Raw genomic sequence first — 19,496 nt, forward strand, 5'->3', positions numbered from 1 at the left:
TAGGGTTTCTCTTGTATGTAACATTTTCTTTTCTCTTGCTTATTTTAAAATTCTCTCAAAAATAAAATAAAATAAAATTCTCTCTTTATAATTACTTTTTGCAAATTGTTTACTATGTGTCTTGGTGTGGACCTTCTTGGGTTGATATTTTGTTGGGGGCTTTCTGTGCCTCCTGGATCTGGATTCCTGTTTCCTTCCTTACATTCAGAAAGTTTTCAGCTTATTTCTTTAAATTTATTTCTTTATTTATTTCTTTAAATAAAATTTCTTCCCCCCTTTTTCTGTCTCTTCTCATTCTGGGATCCCTATAATTGAATGTTATTAGGCTTGATGGTATTGGTATTGCTAATTCCCTAACTCTGTTTTCCTTTCTTTTCTTTTTTTTTTTTTTTTTTTTTTTTTTTTTTTTTTTTTTTTTTTTTTTTGGTCTCTCTCATGTTCATCTTGATTGCTTTCCATTCTTTCCTCCAAGTCACTAGTCCATTCTTCTGCTCCTCTAGTTTACTATTTATTTCCTCAAGTGTATTTTCAGTTTCATTTATTGACTTCTTCATCTCTGATGGGTTTTCTGTTTTCCATCTCTTTGTTAAGGGTCTCCCTGAGGTCCTCCACTCTTTCTTCACATCCAGTAAGTACTTTATGACCATTATGTTATATTTTCCATCAGGCCTATTACTTATCTCCACTTCATTTAGGTCTCTTGCTGGATTTTGTCCTGTTTTTTCATTTGGGACATATTCCCCTGTCTCCTCATTTTGTCTGTGTCCGTTTCTGTGTATTAGGAAAGTCAGCTATGTCTGCTCCTCTTGAAAGTAGCAACTTTATGAAGAGGTTCTGTGGTGCCCTGCAATGCAATGTCCTCTGTTTATTGCAACCTGGCACTTTGGGGGTGTCTCCTATATGTGTTGCACGCACCCTGCTGTTGTGGTTGAGCTGTGTTTGCCTTCAGTCCAGTCATCTGCAATGGATCTCTTTGCCTGTTATGGCCAGGATTTGGTCCTTGTGTTGTTAGTGGGACAGTCTGGGGCTGTCTTGGGCTTCAGTCAGACCAGGTGTTTGCCAGAGATGCAGTACCTCTGCTGTGGGAAGGGGTCTGGAGTGGAGGCAAGGTAGGTAGTGAGTGCTGAAAACACTCTGGTGCCTGCAAGTGGCCCGTATGTTTATGGTGGTGGATGAGGGAGGGAAATGGTGCCCTCCGGCTCCTTTGTTCCTGAAGAAGTCTCCCAACGATCCTTGCCCCTCCAGCACATGCTCTGAGATTAGTAAACAAATCTCCCTCCTGTGTACCCCAAGCATTTTTCAAACTGCTGCTTTATGGTGTATCTCTGTGACACTGTTTTTGTGCTCTCTCTTGAAGGCTTGGGACTCAGTTTCCTCTTGCCCTCTCAGCTCTCTCACAGGCCTCCTGAAGTTCCAAGTTTTAGGCCTCTCTGATTGTAAGAACTTGTGCAAGTCATTCCTCTGGTTTTCAAGGCCAAATGTATGGAGATTCATCTTTCCAGTGTGGGTCTCCCATGCCCGGGCTGGGGTCTGCTCTTCTCTCTTTTTTGTGCCCGGGACATTCCTCCTTCCTGTGGATAGTCCTGTGGGTCTTTAGCTTTCGATCATGTCTGTGTTTCCTACTCTCTTTGATGTGGCCTCTTTTCTACATTTAGCTGTGGAGAGTCTGGCTGCCAGTCTTTGGGTAATTTTCCGGGTTGTTCACACTGATGTGGCTGTTACCTAGTTGTATCCATGGAATGAGATGAGCTTAAGGTCCTCCTACTCTGCCATCTTCCCTGGAAGTCAATATGTAACTTTTCATATCCGGCTTCTTTCACTTAGTAGGTTTTCAAGGTTCATCCACATTGTAGTATGCATCAATACTACATTCCTTTTTATGGCAAAATAATATGCCATCATATGGATACACACAATTTGTTTATTCATCCATTGTTTCCACCTTTGGCTATTGTGAATAATGCTACTATGAACGTACAAATGTTTGTTTGAATTTCTGTTTTCAACTGAAAACTAGGAGTATATATTGAATTTCAGTTTTCAACTGAAAACTAGGAGTATATATCTAGGAATGGAATTGCTAGGCCATGTAGTAATTTTGTATATAATTTTTTAAGGAAATGCCAAACTGCTTTCTATAGAAGCTGCATCATCTTACATTCCCACCAGCAATGTAAAATGCTTCCAATTTCCCCAAATCCTCCCAACGCTTATTTTCCATTTAAAAATTATAGCCATTCCGGGCACCTGGGTGATTCAGTCAGTTGGGCGTCCAGCTTTGGCTTGGGTCATGATCTTGTGGTTTTTGAGTTCAAGCTCCATGTCGGGCTCACTGCTGTCAGTGTGGAGCCTGATTCAGATCCTCTGTACCTCTCTTTCTCTACTGCCCCCTTTCCCAACTTGCACGTGCTCTCTCAAAAATAAACATTAAAAAAATATTATAGTCATTCTAGTAGATGTGAAGTGGTATCTTATTGTGGTTTTGATTTGTATTTCTCTAATAACTAATGGTGTTGAACATCTTTTTCATGTTTGTTGGCCATTTGTGTATCTTTTTTTGAGAAATATTCAAATCCTTCGCCCATTTTTAAATTGGGTTACTTGTCTTTTTGTTGAGTTTAAACAACTCTTTATATATTCTGCAAACTAGACACTTATCAGATATATGATTTGCAAATATTTTCTCCCATTACATAGGTTGTCTTTTCACTTTGATAGTATCTTTGGACATACAGAAATTTATAATTTTGCTGTCCAACTTATGTTTTTTCTTTCATTGCTTTTGCTTTTGGTATCATATCTAAGAATTTGTTTCCAAATCCAAAATCATGAAAATTTACTCCTCCTTTCTTCTAAGAGTTTTATAGTTGTAGATCTTACATTTAGGAATTTGATCCATATTGAGTTGATTTTTGTATGTGGTATGAGGTGGGATCCAAATTCATTCTTTTGCATGTGAATATCCAGTTGTCTTAGAACTGTTGAAGAGACTATTCTTTCCCCATTGAGAGGTCTTAACACCCTTGTGGAGAATCAATTGGCCACAGATATGTGTGGGTTTATTTTGTACTCTCAGTTCTATTCCATTGGTCTATATGTTTATCTGTATACTCTTTTAATTACTGTAACTTTGCAGTAAATTTTGAAACAGGAAATGAGTCCCCAAACTTTCTTTTTCAAGATTGCTTTGTGCTCTTTTGTAGTTCTCTAAGAATTTTTAAATCCTCCATTTCTGCAAAAACAGTCATTAGGATTTTGACAGGATTCCATTGAATATGTAGATTGCTTTGAGGATCATTGCCATCTTCACAATAAGTCTTCCAATTCATGAGCATAAGATGTCTTTCCACTTATTTAGGACTTTTCTCTTTCAGAAATGTTTTGTAGTTTTCAGTGTGCAAGTTTTGCACTTCCTTGGTTAAATTTATTCCTATTATTTTATTCTTTTAGATGTTATTGAAAATGAAATTGCTTTCTTACTTGCATTTTCAGATTGCTCATTGCTAGTTATAGAACTGCAATTGATTTTTGTGATTTTTGTATTCTGCAGTTATGCTGAGTTCCATTTTTAGCTCTAATTTTTTAAATTATCATTAAGATTTTCTAGATTGTGTCATTTTGCGAATATGGCTTTACTACTTCTTTCCAATTTTTGATGACCTGATATTTTTAATGTCTGAAAATTTTGCAGGTCACATGGCTCCCACTCATGGTGCTATGTTCCTTTGTATTTTGTTTTTTTCTGATATTTAACCGTGAACTATTGAGTTCCTTTAGAATATTTGTTTCCTCCAGTTCTTGGTTGCTCTGATTTGGAACTACTTTAAAAATTAATTCTGCTTGAGTTTTCTGGGACCACCTATGAAGTTAAGATTTAAGGGCTGCAAATCTTCACAAAGGCCAAACTATGACTACAGTTTCTGAGAGAATATTCTCCTGTTACAGAGCACCAAGGTTCAAGATCTGTGGACTCCTCACTGTTGTTTTGGGGATGGGTTTCTCTTATTTGATACCACTCTTTGCCAGGGTCACTTGGTTTACAGGGAACTTGGGTTACAGTTCACTTGGTTTTCAAGTGTTTTTGAGATGAAAGTTGGCTTCTGTTTATATTCTTTCTTTTTGGGTTCCTGGCTTCAATATATTTTGGCTTGTGAGTACTCCTTTCTTGACTGATTCACACATTAAAAAAAATTGTTTTTCCCATGTTTGGTTGCTTTTTCACAAGAGTCAGTCAGGATAATCATCCATACTAATAGGAACTGGAATGTCCATCTACTGACTGTGGTGGTATTTTACTTACCGTAGTCAGAAAGTGAAGAAGGTTCATTACACTAGTCCTCCTGATCTGTGGAGAATATGTTCCAAGACCTCCAGTGGATGCCTCAAACTGATAGTATTGAACCCTCTACTATATATTTTTCTATACATACATATGGTAGAGTTTAATTTACAAATTAGGTACACTAAGATTAACAATTGCAACAATATACTGTTATGACAGTATAATAAAAGTTATGTGGATGTGTTCGCTTTTTCTCAAAGTATCTTCTTGTACTCTGCTTACCCTTCTTGTGATAGGAGAGGATAAAATGCCTCCATGATGGGATGAAGTGAGGTAAATGTGACAGTTAGGCTACTATTTACCTCCTGACAGTGTATCAGGATGATCTGCTCCTGGACCACAGTTGACCATGGATAACTTAAGACTGTGGGTAAGGGAGGACTACTATATTTTTCTATAGTATACTGTAGTTTTTGTTTTTTGTATTTTTAAACATTTGGCAAGGAATATTTTTGGCAAAGTCTACCATTTAACTTTCACTCATTAAATACTTGGCCACCTAACAACGTGCCAGGCAGTCATATAGCAGAAGAAAACAGACAAAATCCCTGTTCTGGGATGGGGTTGAAAAAACAGTATTACATGCAAAGGTAGATAATACAGAATATGCCATGGAACAGTCTACAATGCAGGGCTATGTTGGTATATTATGTATAATAATAGTTGAGGAAAACCACTCTAAGTTTGACATTTGAAACAATTAGGGAAGGGAGAGCCATATGACTTGAGAGAATTCTAGTCAAAGAACAAGGGCAAACATCCTAACATCAAAGTCCTCAAGTCTCATCTGAAGCCTGTGAGTTTGAGTTGGGGAGTGGTTGAGCAGTATATTAGAGGTGATGGGAAGTCGTTACATCCTTGAGCATTTGTTTTCACTCTGAAGGAGACAGGAAACCTTTAGGTTTGGAGCAGTGATGACATGATCTGACATGGTTTAGGAGTATGCTGGGTGTTGTGTGTGGGGCAGGTTGCTGCAAAGTAAAAAGCAGGGAGGACCACTGAGTAGGCTATTACATACAATGATCCAGGAGGTGATCAAGCTTTATACCATGGTGGCAGCAGTGACTATGGTGAATAGGTAGGTTCTGAATAAAAATTAAAAGAACTGACAGGACTGCTATGAGAAATCAAGGTTGATGCCCAAGCTTTGAACCAGTGCTACTCAAAGGAATGTTTTACATTTACCAAAGCCAAAAGAGGTAGGGGTGTGTGCATCTGTGTAGAAATCAAGTAGGTTTTAGACATGTTTAGGAGAGATGGTTGGGAGATCAGCAAAGGACAATGGTTAACTATGTACCTGAGTAACTAGGGCATGAAACTACTCCACTGTTTGGTCTTGACACTATTCAAATGTGACACACCAACAAGGAATTTGAGGTTAAGAGGCTCAGACAATATAGTATGCAAAATGAAAGTTATTTCATAAAACCATTTTCAATACAGGAAAACTTAAAGAGGGCTCTTAAAGATACTCATCCAGGAACAGCGTACAATTTGGAAAGGTAACTGACAATGGGACCTTAACTAAAACAAATACCATGTTAAAAGAGCAATTACTAGAAAGTTTGCCAGAATTAAAATCATAAAAAATTCTTCAAAATGAGGCAAGAAAGGAGCAAGTAGTTATAAGATAGCAGGAAAGAATACAAAATTGTGGTTAATTACAGGGGGCCTAAAGAAACCAAAATCTTCCTAGTCTTTCCAGAAAACATCTTAGTACCTAAGTATCTTAGTTTTGATCTTTTACATAGTTCCCCCAATACACTATTTTTGAGGGGAATGCAGATACAGAGGTAATCAGGTTTTTAAAATCCTGTCTCTAAATACCTTTACAATTTATATTACATTGGGACAACTGAAAGTTTTCAATAGCTACTTTTGAGCTATTTCGAATTATGTTCTGACATATGCTAAATCCAGTGAACATTACAAACATCCTAAACATGAGGGCTTACCTTGTCACTCAAAAACAAAACAAACAACAGACTTAGTTTAAGGCCACATGGTAAGACATGTTCAAATCCTGGATCTAACCAACTTGGACTTTTGTACCTGGTTACTTTTTATATATTAGTTGGCCATTTGCTCCATTATGTATACATGAATCAAGTTAGATTTTTGTTATGAATTTGAATACCACTGGAAGATGGTTAGTCAAATTGTAGGATTTTAGATCGTAAGTAAATGTGTGGAACCTACACTATTTATAATTCAAAGTACTACAATTTGTCAGATATGAGATAGCAATGTAATGCTTGGGAATACAACAGAAGTTCTCATCACCAATGAAACAGTAACAGGTGTCAAGTAACTAGCTATGGGGACTCAAGGATTGCTGCTATGGGTTGTTAGATCTAGGAGCAGACTTCAGAATCACCTGGTTGGCTTTTTAAAACAGAACACTGGAGGGATGCCTGGGTAACCGCTCAGTCAGTTAAGCACCAGCTTCGGCTCAGGTTATGATCTCACAGTTCATGAGTTCAAGCAAGCCCTGCCTTGGGCTCTGTGGACAGCTCAGAACCTGGAGCCTGCTTTGGACTCTGTGTCTCCCTCTCTCTACCCCCCCCCCCTTGCTTGCACTCTGTCTTGCTCTCAAAAATAAAATAAAACATTAAAAAAACAAAACAGACCACTGGATTTTCTCAACCAGTAGGCCTAGAGTGTGGTCTGATAACTTCTGTTTTAATAAACTTCCCAAATGATACAGATTATGTCTTGGGACCACACTTTGAGAATGTCTTAATTCTTTATAGATCAGTTTTGTAACTGCTATTTTAAGAAGTTCAAATTAGAACTCACACATAATATTAGGTTAAAGTGTGGATTTCATGTTAGCCCGAATTACTGAGACCAAAGTGTCTTTAAACACAGACTTTAATGGTAACAATTCCTTTAAGCTCAATTTTATCTTAGCTATTACAAGTGTTATGCAGATGTCACTATTAAGACAATATTTAGTGACTTGTACTGGTTTCCTCAAAATAGAAGACAAATTCACTTAAAAAGTAAAATCAACAATCATTTAACAGTTTTGTTATGCCAACACAAAACACGGCTAATTTGAGTCACCTCCAAAATCACTAACACAGCATGATCAGTAACTGAAGCATATTTTAACTAAGCCATTAAAAAAAAAAAAAAAGTGAGTGTTTCACTACCCCTGAGACCACTATTAACTGTGGTTCATACTTTAAAAAATTGTGAGCACACCCACACAAGAAAGCAAACTAACAAGCTTTTTAAAAAAAATCTGGTACCATATTGCAAACTTGCCCAGGAAAAATGAGTCACTTCAAATATAATTTACCATTAACAGGTCAACTGGACTGTTAATTCTCAAGAAACTCAGCATTAAAAATTTGACTTTATGCATTAAAAGATATAGGAAATATAAAGAACCAAAATCAATTTTTAATCTTCTAATATGCATCCAGTCCTACACATGGCACTGGTAATGTATATAGGGAAAAAGGGCAAATTCTTGGGATTCTTTTGAAGGTTTCATTAGAGATGATCTCAAGTCCAGTGTCCATACATTCAAAAATGTTGGTTTTCCAGGTACTTTACTGTTCTCTTAAACCTGGAGAAGCCTTTATGGCTTATTCCCTTTGAGTGACATTAGAAATGTTGTAGAAAGCATCAAATCAAAGATACAGAGAACTGGACACATCTAATAATTATGACAACAATTTCAGTCATTCTCTATAAATACTTCAAGGTTGTCTATGGCTAAAAAAGGTCAACTTGAAAGTCAATTAGCAATTCAGAAGCTCTGACAAAGTGCTTATTTACGACGGGCTTTCAAGAAATAATATGCCTACTAAAGCTATTTTATCGGAGAATCAGAAGTAATTATTTTGAAAAAAGAGCAAAAGAACAGGATCTCTTACCTTACGGAGCAGGTAGGTTACTAATTTTTGATTTGTAATTTGAATCCAAAATAGCATTAACAGTATGACATCTACCTTTAAGGAGTAATTTTTTTTAAGTAAAAGATGAAATGAAAAAAATTCACTCGTTGGAAAATTGTATAGCTGGGTTGATATTTCTCAATGAAATGTTTTAAATTACAGAATTAACAAAGCCAGAACATCTTCGGAAGGCATGCATTTCACTTGCAGTTTAGAGAAAAATCTTAAGTCAATAAACCATGTCCAAACTACATATTAAAATGTTTATAAAAATCAAGCTTTAACATTTATTTTATATCTAGCTTTCCACATGTGTGCAGACAAGGAATAAGATTGCACATAAGTGTAAGCAGTGCAAAAATGTGGAAGTGGAGAAAAGTCACAGATGTGCTAAAAATCAAACACAAGATTTTAAGAAAGCAATGGACAAATCAAAACTAGGAAAAAAGTGAAACTATAGCGTCAGGATTAGGAAGGGTGAAGAATGATAATGCCCTTGTTACTACAGAAGTTAAGTTAGTGGCACAGATAGCACTTGTCAAACAAAAAATAATCCAATAGCATTGACTTTTATTCATTCATGTTAAGTCACCTGAAATGATATCTGTTGCATTTAAATGCTCATTAATGTAAATGGCTGAACAAATCCATTTCAATGGATAGTCAATATCCCACATAGTTAAGTCACTTCAACACAGCCTCATGACAACTCCCACACCAGAACAGTACTTTATTTTGTAAATTTTGACCCATTATTACTCCCATGTTATGGTTTTTTCAGCTGTCAAGTGTACAAGGTGAAGAAAAAATTTAGTTAGATGGGGGTTGCACCTGGAAAATAAATTTCTTAAACTCCATATACACGTTTCAAAACTGCTGGGTCCCAAGTCCATCTATGAACTCCAGGGCTGCCAGTATCATGTGCAGCATACTAAAGCTACACTATCCGAATAGCTTATTAATTCTGCATAAATCAGGTCAATCAATGTGTCAACCTGTAACAGACTGTGCACTTTTAACTGAACATGGCAAAATATTCACTCTTTTGAACTTTACATCATTATTTGATGTCAAACAATGAAGCAAATCCCAACAGTATATACAAAAACAGCTTTGCATTTACAAAAGATTGTTTCCCATACTGATTAATTCAGGCAGCTAACTCATTGGTTTATGCAACTTTATTGAAGAAAAATAAATCAATTACTAGCAGAGCTATTAGTTGATCACTCATCCATTGACAACTTGCATCATTTATTCAGTGCTATATTAAACAGTGTATTGGAAGATAGATTAACTAATAGCTCCAAGCCTCCTAACAATTTAAATGAGAATTACAAAATGTTTGAGACCCTATTTTGGAATACAAAGGGTGTTTGACTTCCAATTTCCATTCTCTGTAGAACAAGAACAGGTCATTCCTTTATTGACATGCATAAAATACATCACATTTTCTGTTCTGCTGATGCTATAAATTCAATACCAATTCTCCAGCCACATCAGTTATGAGCATAAAGTATATCATGTAACCTCAAATCTCTAACAGTGGAAGGCTTAAAAAAGACTGGATGCTAGAATAATGCTGCTTCCTTTGATGTGACAACTGAGCATCCATCTCCCTCCCCCTCAGATGATTTCTTCAGCATGTTAGAGCAGTGAGGAATGGTTTTAGTCTCATAACCAAGTTAGAGTGAAGACATTGGCCACATAATACACATGCTCCATTTTTAAAAAAATTCAGAATCTTGGGCAACTGTTCTCTTGTAACTACTTTACAGTTTCTAAAAGCAGTTATTGTCCAAAGCTGGAAGAACTTAAGTCTTCTCAGATGAGCATGTGAATGAATGGAGGGAGGTAAACAAAAAATAAAATTAAAAAAGATGAGGTCTGAAAGGGGAGCAGCCGGATAAGAAAATCAAAAAAGGAACAGTAATTTAAAGTTTATTCCAGCTATAATGCAGGTTATTCTGACTTTAAGGTAGCATCACATGGCATACTTCTGAGTCCATTCCCGAGATATTCTGTTGTACCTGCAAATAAAGAAGATGTTACTTAAAAAGTTAAAGAATTCTTAATATTTGAAAGTAAAGATTTCTATTTTACCTCCAAACTCATCATGGAGTTATCTCTTATGGCTATGATTAGAATTAAGCCAACAAGGGAGAAATAGCATTGGTACTCAAAGCAATGTGGGAAATGGAAATCTTATACTTCCAATAGAATGTTCCAATAGACTGAAAATATTTTCATAAACACAATAAGGTGGCATTGAGATTGGGGAGGCTAAGAAAAAAATAATCAAAGACCTTTTCTCTTCCCTACCACTGAGTTAAATGTTCTATTAGAAAATCCTATAATTAGTATTCACTTCAACTAACTGTAACATTAAAAAAATTATTTTACAGTTCATCACGGACTTATGTCAGAACGGCACAGTCTACAGAAATTTCCATCAAAGTTGGAACCAAACAATTTTATCTGAATCCTAGACTTTGAGAAATTGGTAATACCAGAAATTACATTTGAGATTTAAAGCACAGGGAGAAGATTAGACATTGGGGAAGGAGGTTTTGAAGAAAGGACTTTTCAAGAGGAGGTGGGTGTGAGTGGCGTGTATGTGTTAATTGGAACATGTATGTGTTACTTTTAGAAAGTGTGACTGGAGCTAACAAGTCCCACTTGAGACTTAATGAGAATCTCTAGTAGTACAACTCGGGGGCATCTTTGTTTAAAAAGATCAACAGATAACTCACACACGAGCAAGGTTATTTATTACTGAGGATTATCATTCATATTGATAAATGCTATCAATTTCTTCCTGTATTACATCCATGCCATAAATTACTTACCAACAAAAAATACAGTGATAGCCTTAAGAAATGAATATACATCAAAGGGTATAGGAGAACTTTTAGATTTCTATTTCCAGTTTGAACTTTATGAAATATTAACTAGCTTCATTTCAAAACAAGAACTAAACATGGTTCAACCACTTTTCTAAACTTTAGCATATAGAAGTTCTTTCTACCATTCATGGTTACCTCATTTAAGGACACCCTCTCAAAAAGCCAGCACTTTAAAACAAAGGTTTCATTTAGCATACAGGGAGCCACAAAGTATAGCTGATATTAATGCATGCTTGTCAGTAATGAACATTTAGTTTAGATGCTTGGAGGCTTTACTAAAAGTGTTTTCCCCTTATATTATGATCTCTTGACCAAATTTTAATTAAATCACCACATTCCATAAAGTACTGGTAATAACGGTTAAAATATACCAACTTTAAAATTTAAATACCATGGTAGTTTGAAAAAGATACTATTTAAACTTTCATTTCTTACTAGTGCTATATATAACTGCTTTGCCATGCAAATACTCTCAAGCAATAATGACTATTGGGTATACTTTCACGCTAAACAGAGATCAAGCAGTTAAATGTACAGTTTTCAGAAAACTGTCACATCTGTTACCTTTGGTTAGTTAAGACAGTGCCTTTAAGCATGCAGCACTCAAGTGCTGGCAGTACCATGAATAAGCGCACCATAGAGTGCAGATCCTCTTACCCTACAACATAGCGTATTTCTCTGTCCACTCTCTTGCTAACCTATTGTACCTAATTGAACAAGTATACTTAGCATTAATCATAACATACAACAAAGTTATAATGGTGAAGTAGTACATAAAGGTAATTCAAATATCTGAGGAATTTAGACCACATTTTTATAATAGTACCAGTTATTTGTTTCAAAAATGTAATTGGGACAAAGAAAAATCTTTCTTTCCAAAAACTTAGTAAGTGACAAAGCACTCAACATGTTGGGAAATTAAAACGTTTTAGAGGGGCTATTCATTGTCACATAAACTAAAACCTATTAAGAAAAACTCACATTTCAAAAACTAGCTTTCTGCACATTTTAATTATTATCTTACCAGCAATAATCATCAAGTCTTCTTGGCATTGCCACAACTTACAGCAGAGTGTAAGCCTAACTCATTAAAAAAATAAAATCACTTTTCTACTATATACTTACTTATCTCTGTCTGTTTTATAGATCCGTGCAATCTCTGGCACTAGGGGGTCATCTGGGTTTGGATCACATAGCAGTGAACAAATGGATAAAAGAACTGCAAGAAAAAAAAGTGTTACCTAGCATTGGAAATTTAGATAAAAATGTATTTAGAAACATGTATTAAAAAAAAAAAAAAACCCAATCCTCAAAAGATTTTTTATTAGTTTGTATCTTAAGGTCAATGAGACACAGCTTTACAGACATTTTGCTTCACAGGAGACAATAAGGAATGTCAAAAATAGAACTTTGTTGGCATCAAGTTTAGTACTGACTAGCTATGAAAATAGTGCCAAACTCAGGAGTTCCGAGATACTCAAACAATGCGGTAGTAGTTTATTATCCTTTTCATAAAGTTAAGTGGCATTAGAAGTTAATAAACTGTGGAGTTCTTCGTACTTTGAGGGGGGAAATCTATAAAGAATAATGTGGGGAACATTCGTGCAGTATTATTCTCAGCGGTTGGGCATAACAAAAAAATCCATTCTCAGGGTGTCTAGCTAGATCAGTCAGAGGAGCATGAGACCCATGATCTTGGGTTTGTGGAGTTCAAGCCCCATGTTGGAGGTAGAGTTTACTTATTAAATAAATATATATATATTAAAAGAAAGGGGGCACCTGGGTGGCTCAGTTGATTTAGCCTCCAACTTCGGTTCAGGTCATGATCTCATGGTTTGTTGAGTTCGAGACCCACATTGGGCTCTATGCTGAGTGCTCAGAGCTTGGAGCCTGCTTCAGATTCTGTATCTCCCCCTCCCTCTCTGTCTCTCAAAAATAAACAAACATTAAAGAAAATAAAAAAAAAATAAAAAAAAAAAGAAATCCATGCTCTTCCCTGCCCTTGGGGGAGTTTCACATAAACTCCCAACTGCTCCATTGTGTTTTGTCTCCTTGAATTTATAAACTAAGAGTAGTGATTAAATAAATGCTGATCTCCATTACTTTTTTAATAAAAGATTTTATTATATACATATATGTACATACACATATATTTTTAAGTAGGCTTCACGTCCAGCGGAGAGCCCAACGTGGGGCTTGAAATTACAACCCTGAGATTGAGAACTGAGCTGAGATCAAGAGTTGTGGACACTTAACCGACTGAGCCATCCAGGAGCCCCTGAAGATTTTATTTTTAAGCAATTCCTACACTCAACATGGGGCTTGAACTCACAACTCCAAGATCAAGAGTCATGCTCCACAGACTAAGCCAGCCACGCAGGCACCTCTCTATCTCTATTACTAAACGAGCCTTCACAACTTTAGTTCTTACTCTGACCTGTTCAGTTCATGAACTTGGATGATACCAAGCATTACAGAGCATGTACCTAATTCATTTTGTATGCCTATTATGTGGCAGACACTGCAAAGTGTTATAAGGGATTTTCTTTCTTCTCCAAAACAGTGATTTTAGTCAAATAAAAGTCTGGGAGATGCTACACTACCTTTTTAGTAGATACAAATTCACTGCACAATCCTATCTGAAACACTGTCTTAATTAGCAACATTAAAAACCTCATTTTTTATACCTTAAGGTATGCTAAGCCAACACCAATACCCAAAGGTTACTACAGGGTACACTTCCTTCCCATTGAGTAGTCACTCTGCGGTAGGTGATTTCATTTGTGGGGGAGAAGTGACATAAAAACCACCACAGTCATTCAAAATGGAGAAAGATGGAGGAACTCCCATCTCCATCTGGGATATTCTTGTGGAGACTGGACAACCTATTAGAGATGTCATATAATAGATCCCAATTGAAAGTAGAAGACCAGAATTGATCTAGAGACCTTTCCAAGACTATGAATCTGAGCAGCTCAAGACTTTCTCTAAAAGTATTTTACCTTTAGAAATAGTTAAAGCAGGAGACCACTGTGATCTTAGAATATCGAGACAAATGCTGCCATTACTGTTAATATTTGGATGATAAATTCTTGTTGTAAATGCAACCTAAAATAAATTAAAAAAATTTTTTAGGTATCTTTTCCCCAAGTAAAAATAAGCATCCTAATCTGAAATAAAAGACTTTCATTGTTAGCAAGGCTTAAAATACGGTCCTGCTCTCTCTCTCGCTCGCTCTCTCTCTCTCTCTCTCTCTCTCACACACACACACACACACACTTTCTCTCTCTCTCTCTCTCTCTCACACACACACACATACACACAATCAAATGGCTAAAAGCTACTTTACATACACAGTAGACTAAAAATTACAGAAACTCGTCTGATATTCTGATCAAGATCTTTCAGGGGATCCTTCTCTTTCATTAAAATAAAAAATGTAACTTTGGGGCAAAAATTTTACTATCAATGATATGATGGGATATTCTGAAGGTTAACTTTCACTCTACCATGTCATGAGTATCAAAAAGAACATTGTGAAGGCTAATTAACATTCATTAATAAATAAAGGAACTTCAGAATGTAAACCAAATTTGTAGACCAACTCATTTAAGGTATCAAGTTACAAAAAGTATGTGTTTTAGTGTGCATTTCCATAGTACATAAAATAATTTTAAATATCACAAAAGTGTTTCATCTGAAGTAACTGTCATACTACACCTATAACATGACTGCAAAGATGGCTGAAGTGCCAACGTTCTGCTATTTTCTACAGGTATTCATATAGATTGGATTTATGTTAATTGCTCTGAAAAGACAAGGATCAAATGCTTTTAATAACTGTAAACCAGTCACCTTTGTGCATTAAGCAACTATAAGCTTTGATAGATTTATTGTTATATATGCAAACCCAAACCCCTAAAAGATATAGCCTAAGCCCTAACAAACATAGCCTAGGCTGCAACAACATATGCAAATGAATACAAAGCTGAATACCTGAAGTCTACTATTTTACAGAGGTTAATAATCCAAACCTGTATGAGCACAATAAAGGGGGAAAAAAAACTTCCACATGATGTATCAGAGCTTTGCAACGTTGGATAAATCCTTATCTCCATTTACAGAAGTTCAAATCCAGGTCTAGCTGCTCTTCTAACTAAAGATTAAGAGCATTCTGTATTATATATTTAGCTTATGTATTAGCCTCAATATGTATTTAACCTAAATTATTCTTACTCCCTACATATACATGCCAATTACCTTGAATTACATTGAATCGTAATTTCTAAGAATACTCTATTCCTTTGAAATAAAACACTGATGTATACTAATGGATTTTGGGGATAAATACTTGCCTTAGGTGGTTTGAAGGGGTAGTCTGTAGGAAAATGAATTGTCAAAAAGAATACACCACCTTGATATGGGCTGTCATTCTGTGAAAAGAAAAATTTGCTTAACTCTGATATTTAAAATATTACTGCTAAATAATCCAGGTAACATTTCTATTTTCTAAATAAGCATTTGATATGGACCCAAATTACCCACTGTTTACACTGCAATAGAATCTAAACTATTCCACAATTTAGTTCATATTACTAGAAAATACACAATCAAAATTTACTATAGAACAATGAACCCTTATTTACTTAGATCCCATTTTACGTAGGTCACCAAAGAACCGAAAAATTACCCAGAAACATAGGTGTTCTAGATCCCAACTTTCACAAAGGAAAAGTATACTTAGCAATAAGGTCTATAAAAGTATTATACATCAAACATGAATTTGAAAATAAGGTCTTATATTTATTTCTTCTAATGAAAACCATATATACAACACAGAAGGCTTTGTACTTCAACACACCACTCTGGCTACTGGCAAACCAAAATGCTGAACTCACAACCCTGAGATTAAGAGTCACGTGCTCTTCTGACTGAGCCAGCCAGTAACCCCTCAAAAATCCTCATTTAAAACCAAGGAAGTTTTTCTTCAAAAGCATACTAAAAACCCCACAGCAAACCAACACACAGCATTACAATATTTGGAAAACAATGTAGAATATTTGTTCTTCCACTTCAAAAGAAAACAAAATTTCAAGCTATCGCATCACTCTTCCTCCCTCATTTTGATTATAATTTGAGTACGAAGGACTCTTAGTAAATACCTATTAGACAATGTTAGTATCAAGTAATTTTTGGGAAACACTATTTGCTAGAATTTTACATTTAATTTAACCAATATCAGGAAAAAGATATCACTGTTCCCATTTTATGGACAAATATAAAGGGACTTGAAGAAATAACTTAGGTGAATGGTATAGGATAGAACCAAGATTGAAACCCCAGGTCTTATGAAGACCACCAACAATGGATCAGAAAGTGAGGACAAAAGACAGTGAATTAGTAAAAAACTTTAAGGTAAAAGTTAAGAAAAATATAAAACTGCTTCTAGATATGCTAAGAGCCGACCTGAAGATGTAGTTCAAAGTTTATAGTGAGTTATTACCAACATCTATTTCTCTCCATTAGAAGAGTATGTACATAGTGCTAATATAAGCCTTTTACTATGCTCATTCTGGATATCAGGCAAATAAAAACTTTTCCAGATCTGTCACTTTTATAGTGTTCATTTAATCCCCAGCCCACTGTAAAATAACCAATAGCTGAATTAATTTAACTCCCTTCTATAGATCAGGTATGTAGAAGGGACATTGAGAACAATTTCTTATCTTGATGGGCTAACAGTATGGTAAAGAGACATATAATGAAATGTTGCAGGTATTATGAAAAATGAATGGGATATATCTGCGAGTTGAAGGAAAAATGTCAACTTACTGATGATAAATGAAGTTCAAAGAAACATACAACTAGTAAAATTTAAAAAACTACAGTTTGAATCCTTTCGTAATGCCCAAGTCCTTTCTTTTCAAATTGTTTACAAAATTTTATTTCGAAAAACAACTGCAAAGCAGCATTGTGAAGTATAGACAAAAATCAAAGCAAGGTACCAGAATACGATCTGAATTTAACAGATTAATGGATCTTTAACAGCTACGTCAACTGGGAGTAGATGCTTCAAATGGCATACACTTTTATAAGACTAATACTGAAAATGTTTGTACAGTGTGCAGTTAACAAATTATGGTAATCCTAAACAGTAGAATTCTAGGGGCACCTGAGTGGCTCAGTCGGTTAAGCATCTGACTCTTGATCTTGGCTCAGGTCATGATCTCAGTTTGTGAATTGAGCCCTGCACTGGGCTGAAAGTGTGGAACCTGCTTGGGATTCTTTCCTTCTTTCTCTGCCCCTCCCCTGTTCATGTTCTCACTCTCTCTCAAAATAAATAAAAAAAAAAAAAAAAAAAAAAGAAATTCTAAATTTTCATTCCGATTTTCATACAATCACAAGTGCTGTAATCTCACTGCTTCTGAATAAAGGCAACCTAATCATAAGATTTAAGCAAAACCAAATTTCACTTCACTTGTTCAAAAAAACAAAAAAACAAAAAAAAACAAAAAACACTTATGGGATGAAAATATTTCAATGTTACAATTTAACACTACAACTCCATCAACTCAAAAAGGAAAAACTGGTAAAATCTTAAGATCCAAGGGTAACCCAACCAAACTATGCTATCTAAAGATTGAGGCTCTATACCAAAGTTACTATAAATAGAAAACAAACAGAAAAGAAATTAAAACAGGTATATTTTGATTATAAACGGACCCAAATCCAGAATTTATACTTGATCTCTTTATAAACCTTCTACACCTTGGATTTACTCCAATTAGTTCAAGTGACTCCTCTCAGTGCCTGTATTCCTCCCCTAGGGCAATCATAAAGTGTTGGTATTCCCAAAGATCCATCTTCTGCTTCTATCTCCTGATCCACACTTATTCTGGTAACTCTGGAGTTCTCTCTCTCTCTATATATATATATATTCAAATGCTCATGAATGTTTATTCTTGGATGTCTTGTGTCCAAAACTCAAACCACAAACCATCAGTGATCAAAGCAGTTATCAATCTTAAAGATCCTTAAATTCTCTTCAACTAGCTGCTTCTCCTTTAGGTCCATTGCCACCACTACCTTCGTTCCAGATCTCACATCTTTTTTCTACATTATGGTAATGGTTTACTACTGGTATTCCTGTCTTCACTCTGGCTTTTTCTTCTAATTTATCCCTCACCCTAATTCTGAAGTTGTCTTAAGACACAAGTTGCACCCCTGCTTGAAATCCAGCACAGATTTCAAGATAAAGTACAAACTCCTAAGCACATAAAGTGCTTTATGAACCCATTCCCACTAATATAGCTGGTCTCATCTTCTACCTCTTCTCCTAAATGTGCTCTTTACTGCACATAAAATGTTTCACATCTCCTTTTTCCATTATTTCTTTCTCTTACTTGAAATATTCTTTGAAAAAAAAAATTTTTTTTTATTAGACAGCATGTGCGAGCGGGGGGGGGGGGGGGGGGGCAGGAGAGAGAATGTTAAGCAGGCTCTACACACAGCGTTAGCCTGACACAAAGCTTGATCCCACGACCCTGGGATCATGACATAAGCCAAAAATCAAGAGTCAGATACTCAACAGACTGAACCACCCAGGCGTTCCTACTTGAAATATTCTTATCTGCATCTGTGTCTTTATCTCTAGGATCCTACCTACACTACAGAGTCCATCTTAAGCTTACATGTCCTTAAAAAGATAATACAGCCTTTCCTTTAGTTCAATCCGCTTGTTGCCTTTCTTCTGTACTTTCTGTACATTTACTATTATCCAACACATTTATAACTTACTTATATTTCCCACTTCCTCTACTCTTCCTCTGGACTACAAAGCTCCTTTTAAAAGGTCATGAAGGGAAGAGTTTTCATGTATCATTAACCTTTGCAGAAAATGACATAATACACTTAAAGTAAGTTGAAAAATAACCTTTATGGACCAATAAGACAATACCTATGAACCAATTATTTGACTTCAGATGGTTTTTGTAGTTGATTCTGCTCAAGCTGCCAAAGATGACGTTATATTATTCAAATTTGGTACTTTCTTCCTTGGCTGTATCATAGATTAGGTGGAAGTTAGTGTGGTTCTCCAAATAATTTCAAAATTATCTTTCTCCCAGCTCCATTTCCAATTAGTAATCAAGTATATAAATATCAGAAATAAGTAAGAGGTTAACTTCTCCTAACTTTTCCAATTGTTAATGGGAATTGTCCTCAATATAGTACAAAACACCCAGCCACCACCAAAGTTTAAGAACCACATAACCAGCAATGCTCTGTCATTTCTTTCAAAGGTTTAATTTTTATTAGTATTTGTGCTTCCAAAGTATC

The 19,496-nt window shown here is 35.6% G+C and overlaps 1 protein-coding gene across 4 annotated transcripts in view; it reads right to left on the reverse strand.

Annotated features, from left to right (window-relative positions):
* Positions 1–8,803: 8,803 nt before the first annotated feature.
* Positions 8,804–19,496, reverse strand: part of UBE2D3 (ubiquitin conjugating enzyme E2 D3) — a 29,130-nt gene continuing 18,437 nt past the window's right edge. For 3 of the 4 annotated variants that reach the window (XM_049632155.1, XM_049632156.1, XM_049632154.1), the window contains exons 5-8: positions 15,515–15,592; positions 14,162–14,267; positions 12,285–12,378; positions 10,290–11,866 (exon numbers count right to left, since the gene is read on the reverse strand). In XM_049632155.1, the coding sequence (XP_049488112.1) occupies positions 11,818–11,866; positions 12,285–12,378; positions 14,162–14,267; positions 15,515–15,592 (327 nt within the window). In that variant the 3' untranslated portion in view covers positions 10,290–11,817. The other variant, XM_049632157.1, reaches the window with a different exon arrangement.

The sequence above is a fragment of the Panthera uncia genome, chromosome B1 (genome assembly GCF_023721935.1).
Source record: "Panthera uncia isolate 11264 chromosome B1, Puncia_PCG_1.0, whole genome shotgun sequence".
In the NCBI taxonomy this organism is placed as follows: Eukaryota; Metazoa; Chordata; class Mammalia; order Carnivora; family Felidae; genus Panthera; species Panthera uncia.